Raw genomic sequence first — 14,252 nt, 5'->3', positions numbered from 1 at the left:
CTTTATGGGTCCGACAAGACTCTGTAAACTGTCCCGACATAGATTCCGGTTAGTTTCTACAAGGGTCCGACAAGACTCTGTAAACTGTCCCGACATTGATTCCGGTTAGTTTCTACAAGGGTCCAGCAAGACTCCGTAAACTGTCACAACATTGTCTTCTACAACGGTCCGACATGACCCCATAAACTGTCTTCTACAACGGTCCGACATGACCCCATAAACTGTCTTCTACAAACGGTCCGACATGACCCCATAAACTGTCTTCTACAACGGTCCGACATGACCCCATAAACTGTCTTCTACAACGGTCCGACATGACCCCATAAACTGTCCTCTACATGGTTATGACCCCACCATACAGTGTCCTCTACACCGTTATGACACCACCATCCAGTGTCCTCTACACCGTTATGGCACACCCATCCAGTGTCCTCTACCACGTTATGGCACCACATTTCAGAGTCTTCACCAACGGTCTGACACGACCATACAGTGTCCCCTATCTTTTTTTTTATTATTTTTATGTATTTTCTTGTTTTGTAAACTCTCTCCAAACTCAAGTTGGTTAGTTCCTATCCTCCTTGAGTTTGCGGGGGGCTGTTAGAATTTACCATAATATACCATCACCTACCACCTCCACTCAACTCACCTACCACACTTACTCACCTACTCCCCAATCCTCTCCTATATAATTAGTACCTCACCATCTGTAATTTACACAACAATCTTGTAATCAATATCAATCAATCAATATTACATCATTTTTTACATTTCTTTCACAGGATGACAATTTATGAAATTAAGAACCTATTGAATGATGCTAGTGGCTTCTGAATAATTGTTTTTTTCAATAAATAACAATTGACAAACGCATTTTTTTGCAGGTTGTTCATTTTCAGCCACACACTTTGTTTCTTAATAGGGTAGGCCGCCGTCTATCTCTGCAGCAGTGTGATACTCAGATGCTGGAATGGATTCATCCCACTGATCCTCCAAGACATTTTGGATGGCAGCCTTCCACAAAACTTGAGTTGTTGAAGGTCAGTGCAAATTGATTGTTTCTTATGGACTATACACAGTTTCACTTAAAACAGGACTTTGTGTGTTCTTCCAGTGTGTGATTTGGTTTTACTGTCATTTGTAGGTGCGGTTGGATGGTTACGAATGGAGTACACCTTTTAGTGTTGAGACAGAAGGTCTGATGTGTGTCTCCTTGAAGAATGAAACCAAAAGTGAACAAATACATTTGAGGGTGGAAGTAAGAAGTGGAACAAAGTGCTCACACTACGAAGTTATTTTCCGTCCTAACTCATTGTCAAGTCCTTACAGGTTTGATTCTTGTCCCTTAATTTTCTCTTTTAGAATTTTTTATTTTTGTGTCTTTGTTTAAATTATGGAATCCTTTAAACTTGGAAGGAGATAAGAATATGTGCTAAAACCTTATTTTCTTTAATCATAGCTAAATAATTTTTTCCCTTGAAGTGCTGGAAAACTATGAAACTTATCTCAAATTGTTATGCAGTAGCTGATTTTAAAAATCAATGCAGAATTGAGTTTATGATTGAATAATGAACTTCTTGTCAGAATCAAACTTGTCATTTACCTTTTTTTCCCTTCCCTTCTCCAGACAGCACTAAGAAATTTTTTTGTAGAATGGAATGGAAGATACAGTATTTATAATATGGTGCATAAACATTGTCTTACTGCATTCTTTTTCTTTGTCATGTGTATCTATCTTTTCCTGCAATTTCTACCGAAAAAGAATGATTAATTAATTATGTTTTGACAGGATTGAAAATCGTTCATTGTTTTTGCCCGTAAGTTTTCGGCAAGTGGATGGCACCAGTGATTCATGGCGATCTCTTCTACCTAATTCAGCTGCTTCATTTTTATGGGAAGATCTTGGTAGACGAAGGTTGCTGGAACTATTGGTGGATGGGACTGACCCATTGAAATCACAGACGTACAACATTGATGAGATATCCGATCATCAGCCTATCCATGTGGCAGGAGGACCTTCTAAAGCTTTACGTGTTTCCATTCTCAAAGAAGAGAAAACTAATGTCGTTAAGCTCAGTGATTGGATGCCAGAAAATGACGCAATTGTCAATCAAAATGTTCCATCATCTTTATCTCAACTTTCTGGGAATGATTTTCAACATCGACAGTCAAACACCTCAAATTTTGAATTTCATGTTATTATTGAGCTTGCTGAGCTTGGATTGTCTATCATCGATCATACACCCGAAGAGATCTTATATATGTCAGTGCAGAATCTACTTTTATCATATTCCACAGGATTGGACTCTGGAATCAGTAGGTAATTTTCTTTATCAATGGACACTAGCATGTTTGATGAAATTTATCGTATGAATTAGTCAATATGGATACGTGCACATCATTCAGGGAAGTTGTTGGATCATGTGCTTGTTTATCATATTTGTTTGTCTGATAATGGTAGTGGTGATGATCATGATGATGACAATACATGGTTAGTGATTAAACAAACTTAGTTTGTGTTGCAGGTTAAAAGTAAGAATGCGTGGGATTCAAGTAGATAATCAGTTGCCTTTAACCCCAATGCCAGTTCTTTTTAGGCCACAAAGAGTTGTAGAGGAGACTGATTATATCTTGAAATTTTCCATGACACAGCAATCAAATGGATCACTGGATTTATGTGTCTATCCATATATTGGATTCCAAGTGAGTATATTAAAATTTCAAACTTAAACCAGAAACTTGATGGCTTATGCTATGCTTAATAACATTTGTTTTGATTGCTTCCTACTCACAGGGACCAGAAAATTCTGCCTTTTTGATAAACATTCATGAACCAATCATTTGGCGCCTTCATGGGATGGTCCAGCATGTAAATCTTAATAGGTTATATGATTCTCAATCTAATGCTGTTTCATTCGATCCGATCATACAAATTTGGTAATGACTCAAAGCATAACTTTGCTTTTTTTATTGTGGCCTGTTTCTGCACTTGCTCTTTTTAACTTATATTTGAATAATATGTCCTTCACTGGCAGTGTCCTTAACATCTCTGAAGTTCGTTTCAAAGTGTCAATGACTATGTCGCCAACTCAACGGCCTGTGGGTGTACTTGGGTTTTGGTCATCCTTAATGACTGCATTGGGTAACACTGAAAATATGCCAGTAAGCCTTTGTTCTATCTTCTTATTATACCGTAATTTTGATATCTAATTCTTTGCAAAGAACTTCAATATTTTCTGGCTAGACAGAAAGTAACACCAGCTTGTGTATTGGAATCAGAGTTGGGGCATTGATTCTACCATTTGATAATATTTGCTAAGAGATCACCGTCCCCAAAAGATTATTTTGTCTTGATTTGTTTCACTCCATTTCTTTGACGTGTGTTCAGGGTATTACCGTACAAGAAAAATATTCAATTTATGTGGTGGTTGCATTTTGCTGACATGACCCTTTTTCAGTGTGGTATTGCATGGCAGCATCATACTATGGGTTCATGACCCTGCATAGGAACACATCCAACTATTATTCCCTTCCATTTAGCCGACTGTTTGAGTGGTTGGTCAGTGGGTTTGCTCCCCATATGACCAACTAGGATTTGACTCTTGTCAGTCCCTCCCGTTTGCCCGGATCATGCAATTAGGGGGTTGTTGCTTGATCCTCAGGTTTATGCTCATGGGGTGGGCCAAAAGGACCCTGCCTGGGATACAGTTGACTGTAGTGCTCAATTTGGGACACAACTGAATTGCCATAGGCTCACTAGTTCTTAGTGTTAGGTGGTGCATGAAACATTGGTTGTGGTTTATGATGCATCAGAACCACAGGTCAAGGATCAAATAACTCTGCTGATTTAACTCATATTTTTGCAGTACCTTGTTTTGGGAGAATATAGTAGAAATGTCAGAATGAGTAATCATTTCATTGTGCTATTCAGGTACGGATAAATCAAAGATTTCAGGAGAATGTGTGCATGAGGCAAACTGTTCTTATTAGCAATGCTATCTTGAACATTAAGAAGGATCTTCTCAGTCAGCCTCTTCAATTGCTTTCGGGTGTTGATATATTGGGCAATGCAAGCAGTGCACTTGGACATATGAGTAAAGGTGTTGCTGCCTTATCAATGGACAAGAAATTCATTCAAAGCCGACAGAGACAGGTTTCTTTAAAACTAATATATGCTCTTAGTTTTTGCATTAATGTTGTGAATTGGCTACTTTTTGCATTGCAAGAGATCTCCAACCTTGTAGTGCAGACCTATGTTACATGTATGGGTTAGACACCCAACACCCGGATAAAGGCGTGGTATATGTGTCTGATAATGTTTATCGGACACATATTTCGTCAGACACACCTTATATGTTTATATTTAATACTATTATTATATGTATATATTGATGTATAATTGCTATGTAATGAGTAAAATGCTTTTATGACATTGTATGTTACATATAACACCATTTTGTCTTATATGATAGATTGGATCATGAAATAGACACTGCAGGTTTTGCCTAAAGAAACCATTAACCATTAATTTGATTAGTACTGCAGAAAGTTTACTTGAAAGGTTCAGCCCATTTTTTAACCAAGAATATAGGAAGTTTATTTCCAGAAAATGGCTAACAAAAAACCCTTCATGCATCAGCTTGGCCTCATTTTTCGACATCAATGCTGGTGGTCACTGTGACCCACCCTTTAGTTGAAGGTGGTGTAAAGAATTGCTTGTTAAATAATTCAGCTTCTTTTACTTTGAAAGATTAGCCTAATAGCCTATAGGTTGGTTAACTTCTGATTCATTATAGGGGGGAAGAGTGAAGAGATGGGATTTGCGCTTTATTATGACTTTGATTATCTCTGCTATGTGAGTTATTCATTGATAAGCCATCTTATAGCCTTTTATATAGTATTCAAGTGTAATCTATATATTTGTATGTATGCAAAGATATTTGTTTTGTTTTATTTATATACATGCACAGATATATATATATATATATATGTTTTGGGATATATTTATTTTCTTTTACATATCCTTTCTCATGCAGGAAAATAAAGGTGTAGAGGACTTTGGTGATGTTATCAGAGAGGGAGGAGGAGCATTAGCAAAAGGCCTATTCAGAGGAGTTACTGGAATTTTGACAAAGCCTCTTGAAGGTGCAAAAGCTTCTGGTGTTGAGGGTTTTGTTCAGGGTGTTGGAAAAGGAATAATAGGTGCAGCTGCACAACCTGTGAGTGGGGTTCTGGATCTTTTGTCAAAAACAACTGAAGGTGCCAATGCTATGAGAATGAAGATAGCATCTGCTATTACTTCAGAAGATCAACTGCTCCGCAGGAGGCTGCCACGTGTAATTAGTGGTGATAGTTTGCTTCGACCATATGATGAGTACAAAGCAGAAGGACAGGTACTTGTTGCACTTGCTACTATTTGTTACCTATGGACCTATGGTACAGTTCTTATGGGACTCCCTAGTACATGACTTCTGACAAGGGGGAATGTAATAATTTCAGGCATCATAATTATGTTGCTCAGTGGTCTGATTATTTTTTCGCTTAGTTATCTATACTTCCAAGCCCTTGGACCAGATGGTCCTCTTACACACATCATGTGTGTGAATACCATATTGATTGAAACTTCGAAGCTAAATACCCATCCAACCTATGGACTGGACCGTATTTTTTTTCTTAGAAAATTGAAATGAAATTCTATTTGCAAGTTCCACATGGATGAGAAAGCTGTCAGTGCTCTTTAAAGTAGGATTTGGCATGCATGATATGGATGGATGGGAAGTAAATTAAGTAATTTATTGAACATGAGCAGGATAAAACATTGGAAGTGACATATGTAGAAGCATAATGAATCTATTATTTGAATTGATAACCATTTCTAGTGAAGTTTTTTTTTCCCCCTCTACACTTGCAATTATGTCCTCTCTCTATATATATCTATACATACATACATACATACATATATGTCCATGAACATGGAAAATGCAACTCTAATGTTAACCTACTGACTGTATTGTTATCTTGAAGGTAATACTGCAACTAGCAGAATCAGGATCGTTTTTTGGCCAGGTTGATCTATTCAAAGTACGTGCAAAGTTCGCCTTATCAGATGCATATGAAGACCATTTTTCACTCCCTAAAAGCAAAATCCTTGTTGTCACTCATCGAAGAATCATACTGTTGCAAGTGAGTCAATTCGGTTCGACCTGAGAGACTGGTGCTAACCATTTTCCAATTATGTTTGCCCTCAACTGCATCCAAACTGAAGTGGTTTTGTGTTTTTGTCATTTCAGCAAACTTCCAACATTATTGCTCAGAAGAAGTTCAACCCAGCAAGAGATCCCTGTTCAGTATTGTGGGATGTGCTGTTGGATGACTTGGTGACAATGGAATTGACTCATGGAAAGAAAGACCAACAGAATGCACCACCTTCACGGCTTATTATTTATTTACAAACTAGATCAGCAGAGTCAAAGGAATCAGTTCGTGTCATAAAATGTTACCCTGAATCCAATCAGGCTTTTGAGGTTTATTCTTCAATTGATCAAGCAATGAACACTTACGGGCCAAGCCAATCAAAGGTTGGAGTGTCTAATGCTCTTAATTGTTTCAATCTTGCATAGTTCTTGTTTATTGTGGCCTCTATGAATGCTGTAATGCATCATGCTTGACACCAAACACTGCTTTCTAAAACCCTTATGATGCATGGTTGAGAACCAGTTAAAAGGTTAGGTCTTGAAATTTACGATTTTGTTTTATTTTGTGCTGGTCATTCAGGCAACACTGAAAAGAAAAGTGACAAAACCATATTCACCAATTGCTGATATCAGCAGTGCTGAAGGAATTCCAAAAGAAGTGACTTTTATGTGGCCACCCCAGCAGGTGCCTGCATCGGTTCCACTAAGTTCAACTTTTGGCAGCAGCGTAAATTTGATATGACGATGACATTAGAGTCTGATGAAATTTGGTTAGTGACTTTGTGCTAAGCAGGAATCGTTTTATGTCAAAAGCTTGTTCAGTTTGCAATTGTCAGGGTTTTTCCTACGTACTCATGCTAGCAAAAAGGTATGGCAAATGTATCTTTGGTTTATGAACATTTCATAAGCACTAATTTAAATGGACCTTCATGCCACAAAATCATGTTTGCAATTTCTCAGGTTCTGTTTGGATGAAATTTCTTGCTTCTTAAATTGTTTGAATATGACAAATTAAAATATATTGCAGGTGTACCAAAGAAGCATCAAACAGTACCTTGAAGGGGGTTCTATAGAGCCATTCAACCAACTTTAATATAAGTAGGATTTGTCGGCATATTTCTTCTTCAAGAAAAGGATATGAAGGCCGTAAATGTGTACATATATATGATATTTTAGCAGTCGTGCTCACTTCCATCGCATGTGCAAAAATTGATGACGGTTATAACCATCTCGAATGTTGGCTTTGTTTGGAAGCAATTTTGGAAAATCAAAGAAGTGTGACAGAATTTGTTTTCACACCAAACTGGATGTGTCGCATTATATAATAGTACAGATATTTGTAGATCTAGAGCTCTAGAGAGTCTGTATTTGCTCAATCGGTAATTCTTGGGAACTGCACTTTTGCCCAGTTTGTATACATTGTATATGTATGATTTACAGACAGCAGCCCATTTTTGGGTGTAAGTTTTTTGATCCAGGTAGATTTAAATCCATATTTGCTTGATGGAGCTAAAAAGTGATTACTGATCTTCCCTCTGGCATATCAACTAATTTGTGCAGATGGCACAGTTTGGGTGCTGTTTGGAACATCAATAAGTGGTTCCTGGCCTACTCTCATTTATTTATTTATTTAACTTGCAATTACTATTCCCCTTTTCTATTTATTGAAATTCCCCTATTATATCCTATGCTGTGTTCAACCTATTACAAAACGAACAACCTGTACCAAACATAGACCAAGATGAACCCAGTTGTGACGTGGATCGGGTCTTTTTTTTTTGGGGGGGGGGGGTAAAAAAAACGGAAAATAAAAAATCAACTTCCTTGATCTTTTTATAACATACTAGACATTTTCAATTGCACATATTAATGTGCTTATCTTTCTAATTATAATTTAAAATTACAACTAAACACTAAATAAATTAACTTGTAAATGCTAACAAGAGCTCACTGAAATCACAAACATTTTATTTAGTGTACCTTTTTGCAATTCGTAAGCTCATAATTACAAAATAGAAGTTAAATGTATCACCTCTTTAATTATACAATAGGAAATATCAAAAAGTGAAAATAAAGAAAAATAATTTCAAATTCATGAAAGTACAATATTCATTTGCACAAATCTAGTGCATAAATTACTTGTGCTTTCTCTGAGAGTGAAATTTTCATTCTAGTTCTCACTTTTCTGATATTCTCCCATTTTATAACACAATTAATTTGTTTACATTATGTTTACTTCATAAATTATAATAAAAAATTGCACAAAAATCTCAATAATCGACTACAAAAAGTTATAAGGAGCTTTATAAATTACTCGAAACATATGTTTGGTACAATTTATTATAAAATTTATTTTTTAAATAAATAATTATTTATTTATTTAATCTATTTCAACTTTAATTAGTTGTAGATAAAAATGCACCAAATAATTTTACATAAATTCACAAAATTATAAAAAAAATAAAAATAAAAAAAATACAAGCAACTCTATAAAAAATACATCAAAAAGTCACTCCATAAGTAAATAATTAATGTAATGATAATAATAATTAATGTTATGCCACATCATCTGTTGGTACAATAATTGATATATCAATTAGTGCATATAGTATTATTCATAATAATATGACATCAATAATCAATAATAAATTTATAAAATTTAATGTATAAGTGGATGGTGAACTCCACTTTATAGATATAATTACTTTGTTGTCACCTTGTAAAATGTAATTCGGTGGTGTTACGTGCATTAATTAGTATATCAATTAATATATCAATACATGTTATAATATTAGTACTGATTCCACCCATTGTTCATCCATCATCGCCCCAAAATTTTATTGATGATTAATTATTGTATACATCTCAAAAATTACTGTGACTACTTTTTAACTAGTTACCCATGTCATTTTGGGGAGCACCTCACTTTCGCTTAATTGCTAATCCAAATTAAAGTTACCTGATTTAGCTTTTCTATGTTGTTAAGAACATGTTCTTGACCCTTTTTCTAAATGTTGATTTTCTGGTAGTGTGTTTCTATAATAATTATGTTTGGTCAGGGGCTTGATTCCGAGATTGGTTATGTATATTTCTCTAGGAGCAATCTTCTTTGCATCATATTTCAAGAGGTTATTTTCTTTGGAGGTCCCGCAACTTTATGCTCAAACAGTCAAGTCTATACAAAACATGGAAGATGAGGCTCCATAGTTCCATCTGTAGTTTAGCCGAGAGCAATTACTGAAAAGAGTTTTGTGTTGACGACCTGGGTTTAAAGGATTCGGCCTAATTGTTCAACTTCTTTGAGAGAGCTTCTCTGGATACTGTTGATTAGCTATATAAATGCAGATTACTTGATTTAGACAAGTTTGAAACTCTGAACTCCAGACCAGTTTATCGTTAATTTGGCTTCATTTTCTACCGAAAATGTGAATTACACTGTAAGGATTGCATCAGTGGCAGCTTGTATGCACTTGAGAACTTGGGGATGTATAAAAGAAAACCAGTAACAAGGAAGCTGTATTCAAAGAGATATGTGATCCAAGGTAAAGCAACTAAGGTGGAAGAATGTTATAAACTGATCATATTACCGTGCTCTCCTGTGACAGTTTGACCCATGATAGATCGTTTGAAGTTGGAATAGTTGACTGTATGAGCTTTTCATTTCACAATGTTGTATGAGTTCTATTTTTCTGTTCTGTTGATTCAAGTAGGTTGTCTTTTAAAGCTAGGTTGGCTTGGAAGAGTCTTGTGGCGTGTGAAGGGTGGCCATGTCGCTTCCTTTGGCTATATGTACTACATTTGTTTTACATAATTCAACCACCATTTGTTCAATATGCATTGATCTTTAGCAAAATTTGATACTCTTTTGTACACAGAAAGGTGGTTTGTGAAGCTATTTTCGCTGGATTTCTTTAAGCTATTGTAGTGAGACCTAGATCCAGATGGCGTGTACTTACTATGTGTTCTCTTCTTGCAGCCACATTTGAATGGCAGGAGACGCTCTGCTCTGCTCTAAAGTATTGATTTTTGGAATACCTGTCATTGATTTTCTCCTCCCTGGTTCTTGGTTACAAATTATGAAAAAAACAGGAATTATCACATTTCTTGTCCGATCCAGTCCACTGATCCCACATTTATTCATAAACGAGATGGCTCTGTGGAGATTTCTTTCAAGAAAGAAGATGCAACTGCTTTGGTTTTTACTGGCCAACATTTGATATCTTGTGTAACCAAGAATCTCTTGCAAAATGCACCCATTTAGGCTGTCACAAAAGAGTTAATACTATGATTGCAACAACTCACATTATGAGATGAACAAACATATTTCTGTCTCTGATACTGTTAAATTTCACAGAACAAGAAGAAGATTAAACCATTTCCATTATAAAGGAAAATGTTGAATCTCAGCAAATCATACACACTTTTAATCTGAGAGTTAACATAACAGAAAAACTATTCATAGAAATCCTTTTTGGCAAAGAAACTAGAAATCAAAAGAACATAGATGGTTAGATTAGAAAACAATCTAATTCCAAAATTTTAACCCCCCCAAAAAGAAAAAAAAACATGAAAACTGATACGAAAGAGATTGATCAAACAAAAAACAAAGATAGAACTTTTGCAGTGAACTCTAACATTTTCTTCCCTAAAAGATTTCAGTGGAGTATTAAAAGAATGAAAAATGTTATAAAGCAATGCTTCTATTATAATGCAGAGACTTCCATACCTCAATATCAGAATTCTCTTTCAACATTCTATAAATTACAAAATGGAAAATGCCCAAAGGTACCAACTTTTGCAGTTTCTTCAAAATCGTAGTAAACTAATAGCAATCCACATAATAAAATGATTAACCCTCTTTATATGAAAAATGGGATTGTCAAGTTTGAGAGGTTTTGGCTATTACCAAGCTCACTGCTCTCAGCAATTTCCTTCAGACTGGTCCAAGATTTTCTCTTCCGCTTGTTTGCCGCACTGACAGAATTTTCTGCAACAGTCGTAGCGGAATTGCTTTCAGATTCAGCTGCTTTCTTAGCCCCTGACCTATTCCTCTTTCTTCTCTTGGCCTCCAACAAAGTTGGCCCAGTTCTGACATATGGCGTTGCTGGAGCTGGGCTGTCTATGACAGGATCATCGGTGGTTATTGCTGGAGAAGCAATCTCGTCCACCTTTTTCACCTCTTTATTGCCCGTTGCACCTTCCTCTAATTTGATAGACTTGATAACCATGGAGTGTGAAGATTCCAATTTGAAGGAAGGTTTGGCCTTAGAAGGACATATCTCTTTCGTATGACCTCGAGGAGTCCCTCTCTTCAGGTTTCTATGTGAGCAGAAGAGGCATTTGTAAACAACACTGTTCTGAGTGGAAACATTTGAACTTTTATGCCTACGCCTTGCCTTTGCTGTATTCTTCTCAATTCTAACAGTGCAGTTGTAACCAGGCTGAAGAATAGATTCACATCTGTAAACAGTAAAATTGTAACCAACATTCGAGGACGCTACATATTTCCTATGGTCTTAAAAATGCAGAACAAGTTATTCTTAGTGATATTACTATGGTTAGGCAAGAAAATGTACAGCTGGTGAGAAACAAACTATATATCCAACAAGTAATCGGAACTAGAATTGATGCCCTTTCACGTTTGTGCTTTCATGTCACATGTTCAACTCAGGATCGTGGCATGTATGGGTACTCTATCCTCACCAACTTTGACATCAGTCCATGTTATAGTCTAGCCATTAAGATGCCATTACTGGCCATGCATTCAACTTACCAAAGATCCTAATATTTGCGCCAGAAAGCCCTTCTAAAGGTGTGAAAAGGTGCATAGAGATGTAGAAACATAAAATGCTTGACATTTACAAGGTACATAATTTTTTTTTTTTATCAACAACAAAATTAGTTACTAATCAAAAGGAAGAAATGAGGATAAGGCATCCTCTACAAGGTACATACATTTGTGCAAAACTAACATACTTAGCTTCTCTAATGCACCATTCTTCATATATCTGTTCGTTGTTGCAGCTTACAAAGTTGCAAACATTATTTGATATGCAAAAAAGTCCAAAAGAAGAATGACACCATCTTGAGAAAGGTTGAGCAAACCAATCACTCCAAAACATAACGAACATGTTTCATATCAATTTGAAGGTCCATCATTAGTCAATATACTAATACCACAAATACATAGTCAATCTATACAAATACATACAACTACGAAAACACAATCAAATATAAATGGATTTAACTAGTGTCTCTACTACGGTTCCTCTAGTTGATCAAATCCCATGTTCCAAATTGTTTCAAATAGCATAAAACACTCAACATGCAATCACAAACACATCAGACGCATGCATGGGGCACATAGACACATGCATATATATAGAGAGAGAGATTAGTTGCACCTTTGACAAGGAAACAGTGATGGATTAGATGATGACCCCAGGGACTCGCCAAGAGCAGCCAATTGGTGCCCGAAAAAGGCACCTAGAGAAGGTATAGAGGCTTCACCATTGGCCCACACCGCGAGGTTCTGTAGATGCTTTAACTTCAACATGGACTTCCCATTGATGTTGGGTTGTTTCTTCCCGCTAGATTCTTCTCTAAGTGTGATTGAAGCCTGAGATCCAGAAGTAAGATTGGGTGCTTTCTTGTTTGCTCCCTTCTTGCCCATGTTCTTGCTCTTTGTTTTTGGGGTGCTTCTCTTGGAATTTTTGTCGAACACCTAGAAGGCATGAACTTACATGAACTACGATAAGTGAACCACTTTGGTTGACGTTTGCTCTGCACTGATAAAGTAATAATACCACTTGTAAAATAGAATGATCAATGCCAGGCCAGTCAACGTCTCAGATTCGGATCATATGTGGAAAAATCAGACCCCGGCTCAATTAAATATTCATTTGAATCCAAATGCATCAAATCGGATAATGTCAATCTGAATCTGAATCTGCTTTACACAGAAATCCAATCTGTGTTTTTTATTTTAGCAAAATACTATTCATACAGTCATTCTTTCATGCCAAACACAACTAACAAAAACAGTAAGGTTCCATTTGAATTTAGGGATTTAAAATGCATTTAAGTTTGACAATTCATCTATGAACGTCAAAGTTGAATTAGATAGTTTTATCATGATGGATTTAAAGTAGTTATTTTAAATCATGCTAAGAATTCTCCTTCTAGCTACAATGATACTGCGAAAGTACATTTTTTAATCTCAATTTATCTTCTTCCATAGTTCTTCTATCCACCTATAATAACTTTAAGTCTCCAATATTTTTATAAAATCCAACCTCAAATCCCTTGATTTTAAATCCACAACCACCCAAACAAACCCTAATATCAAAATTTGCATACTTTTATCCGACTCATTCAATGTATAAACCATGGCAATTCATAAGCAAAAAACAGAGTTTATTCTCAAGATGTAATCTACAGAGAATTAACTAGCAATAAGGCTTTCAATTGCTTATGATGAACCATAATCAAAATTGGGAAAAAAAAAATAATAATTGAAAACCTAACCTTGAGACTGAAAATACGAACGTTAAGTCTGAAATCAAAAGTTTACAGAAAATTAGTCTTGTGTCGTCGCCGGAGCCGGAGAAGAAGTCCGTCGCCGCCGCGAGAAAGAGAACAAGCTGCGAAATCAGAATTTGGTGATGTGAGAGAGAGAGAGAGAGAGAGCCCGATTCATATTCGCATCCAATTAGGTGGATTCGAATATATTCGGTCTTGCCAGGTCGGGTTTGGGTACTACCCCGTTTGCATAACTGACTCCGGTGCTTACAGTTAAAAATTAGTAAGAAAAATAATAAAAAAACTCTAAAGTTTGATTATTATAACAAAATAAAATTTTAATTTAAATTATTTGTTTATTTCTGTCAAATAAAATCTAGAAAAAAATATTTGAGCTTCGGAATGTTGTCCTCGGATCCCATAAAGGCTTTCATATAACATCTTTTGTAGTATTATAGAGTAAATATAAGACACCTCATAATAATATTGTTGCCCCGATCGATTGGTTGGACCTGACATTTGTGTATTTTGAATCTC

At 35.9% G+C, this 14,252-nt stretch overlaps 2 protein-coding genes across 9 annotated transcripts in view; one reads left to right on the top strand and one right to left on the bottom strand.

Annotated features, from left to right (window-relative positions):
* Nucleotides 1-7,710, top strand: part of LOC114255802 (calcium-dependent lipid-binding family protein) — an 81,374-nt gene extending 73,664 nt beyond the window's left edge. For 4 of the 5 annotated variants that reach the window (XM_028195344.2, XM_028195343.2, XM_082893780.1 and 1 more), the window contains 13 exons: nucleotides 885-1,040; nucleotides 1,145-1,329; nucleotides 1,790-2,320; nucleotides 2,526-2,703; nucleotides 2,795-2,937; nucleotides 3,036-3,162; nucleotides 3,932-4,153; nucleotides 5,037-5,393; nucleotides 6,025-6,183; nucleotides 6,291-6,578; nucleotides 6,775-6,879; nucleotides 6,988-7,062; nucleotides 7,222-7,710. In XM_028195344.2, coding sequence (XP_028051145.2) covers nucleotides 885-1,040; nucleotides 1,145-1,329; nucleotides 1,790-2,320; nucleotides 2,526-2,703; nucleotides 2,795-2,937; nucleotides 3,036-3,162; nucleotides 3,932-4,153; nucleotides 5,037-5,393; nucleotides 6,025-6,183; nucleotides 6,291-6,578; nucleotides 6,775-6,879; nucleotides 6,988-7,062; nucleotides 7,222-7,287 — 2,592 coding nt within the window. In that variant the 3' untranslated portion in view covers nucleotides 7,288-7,710. Of the gene's footprint in view, nucleotides 1-884; nucleotides 1,041-1,144; nucleotides 1,330-1,789; nucleotides 2,321-2,525; nucleotides 2,704-2,794; nucleotides 2,938-3,035; nucleotides 3,163-3,931; nucleotides 4,154-4,796; nucleotides 4,856-5,036; nucleotides 5,394-6,024; nucleotides 6,184-6,290; nucleotides 6,579-6,774; nucleotides 6,880-6,987; nucleotides 7,063-7,221 lie in introns of all 5 variants that reach the window. The other variant, XR_014343781.1, reaches the window with a different exon arrangement.
* A 3,166-nt stretch (nucleotides 7,711-10,876) lies between these two features.
* LOC114255803 (uncharacterized) lies at nucleotides 10,877-13,917 on the bottom strand. Of its 4 annotated transcripts, none has more exons than XM_028195349.2 (3): nucleotides 13,722-13,917; nucleotides 12,599-12,982; nucleotides 10,877-11,654 (listed from the first exon to the last, which is right to left on the bottom strand). In XM_028195349.2, exons 2-3 carry the CDS (start codon nucleotides 12,865-12,867, stop codon nucleotides 11,054-11,056), a joined length of 870 nt encoding a protein of 289 aa, XP_028051150.2. In that variant the 5' UTR covers nucleotides 12,868-12,982; nucleotides 13,722-13,917; the 3' UTR covers nucleotides 10,877-11,053. The 4 variants fall into 4 exon arrangements, with proteins under 4 accessions (XP_028051150.2, XP_028051151.2, XP_028051153.2 ...); XM_028195350.2 differs by having other exon boundaries at nucleotides 12,599-12,977; XM_028195352.2 differs by having other exon boundaries at nucleotides 12,599-12,918; nucleotides 13,722-13,908.
* Nucleotides 13,918-14,252: the final 335 nt, after the last annotated feature.

The sequence above is a fragment of the Camellia sinensis genome, chromosome 11 (genome assembly GCF_055761805.1).
Source record: "Camellia sinensis isolate YWXY chromosome 11, ASM5576180v1, whole genome shotgun sequence".
In the NCBI taxonomy this organism is placed as follows: domain Eukaryota; kingdom Viridiplantae; phylum Streptophyta; class Magnoliopsida; order Ericales; family Theaceae; genus Camellia; species Camellia sinensis.
This window is presented reverse-complemented; position numbering and strand designations above follow the sequence as displayed.

Bases quoted from the DNA above. Each gene is read 5' to 3' on its own strand.
- LOC114255803 (XM_028195349.2), bottom strand. From the start codon at position 12,867: ATGGGCAAGAAGGGAGCAAACAAGAAAGCACCCAATCTTACTTCTGGA. The intron at 11,655-12,598 runs GTGCAACTAATC...TACTGTTTACAG, and splicing joins TCACTGTTTCCTTGTCAAAG to ATGTGAATCTATTCTTCAGC.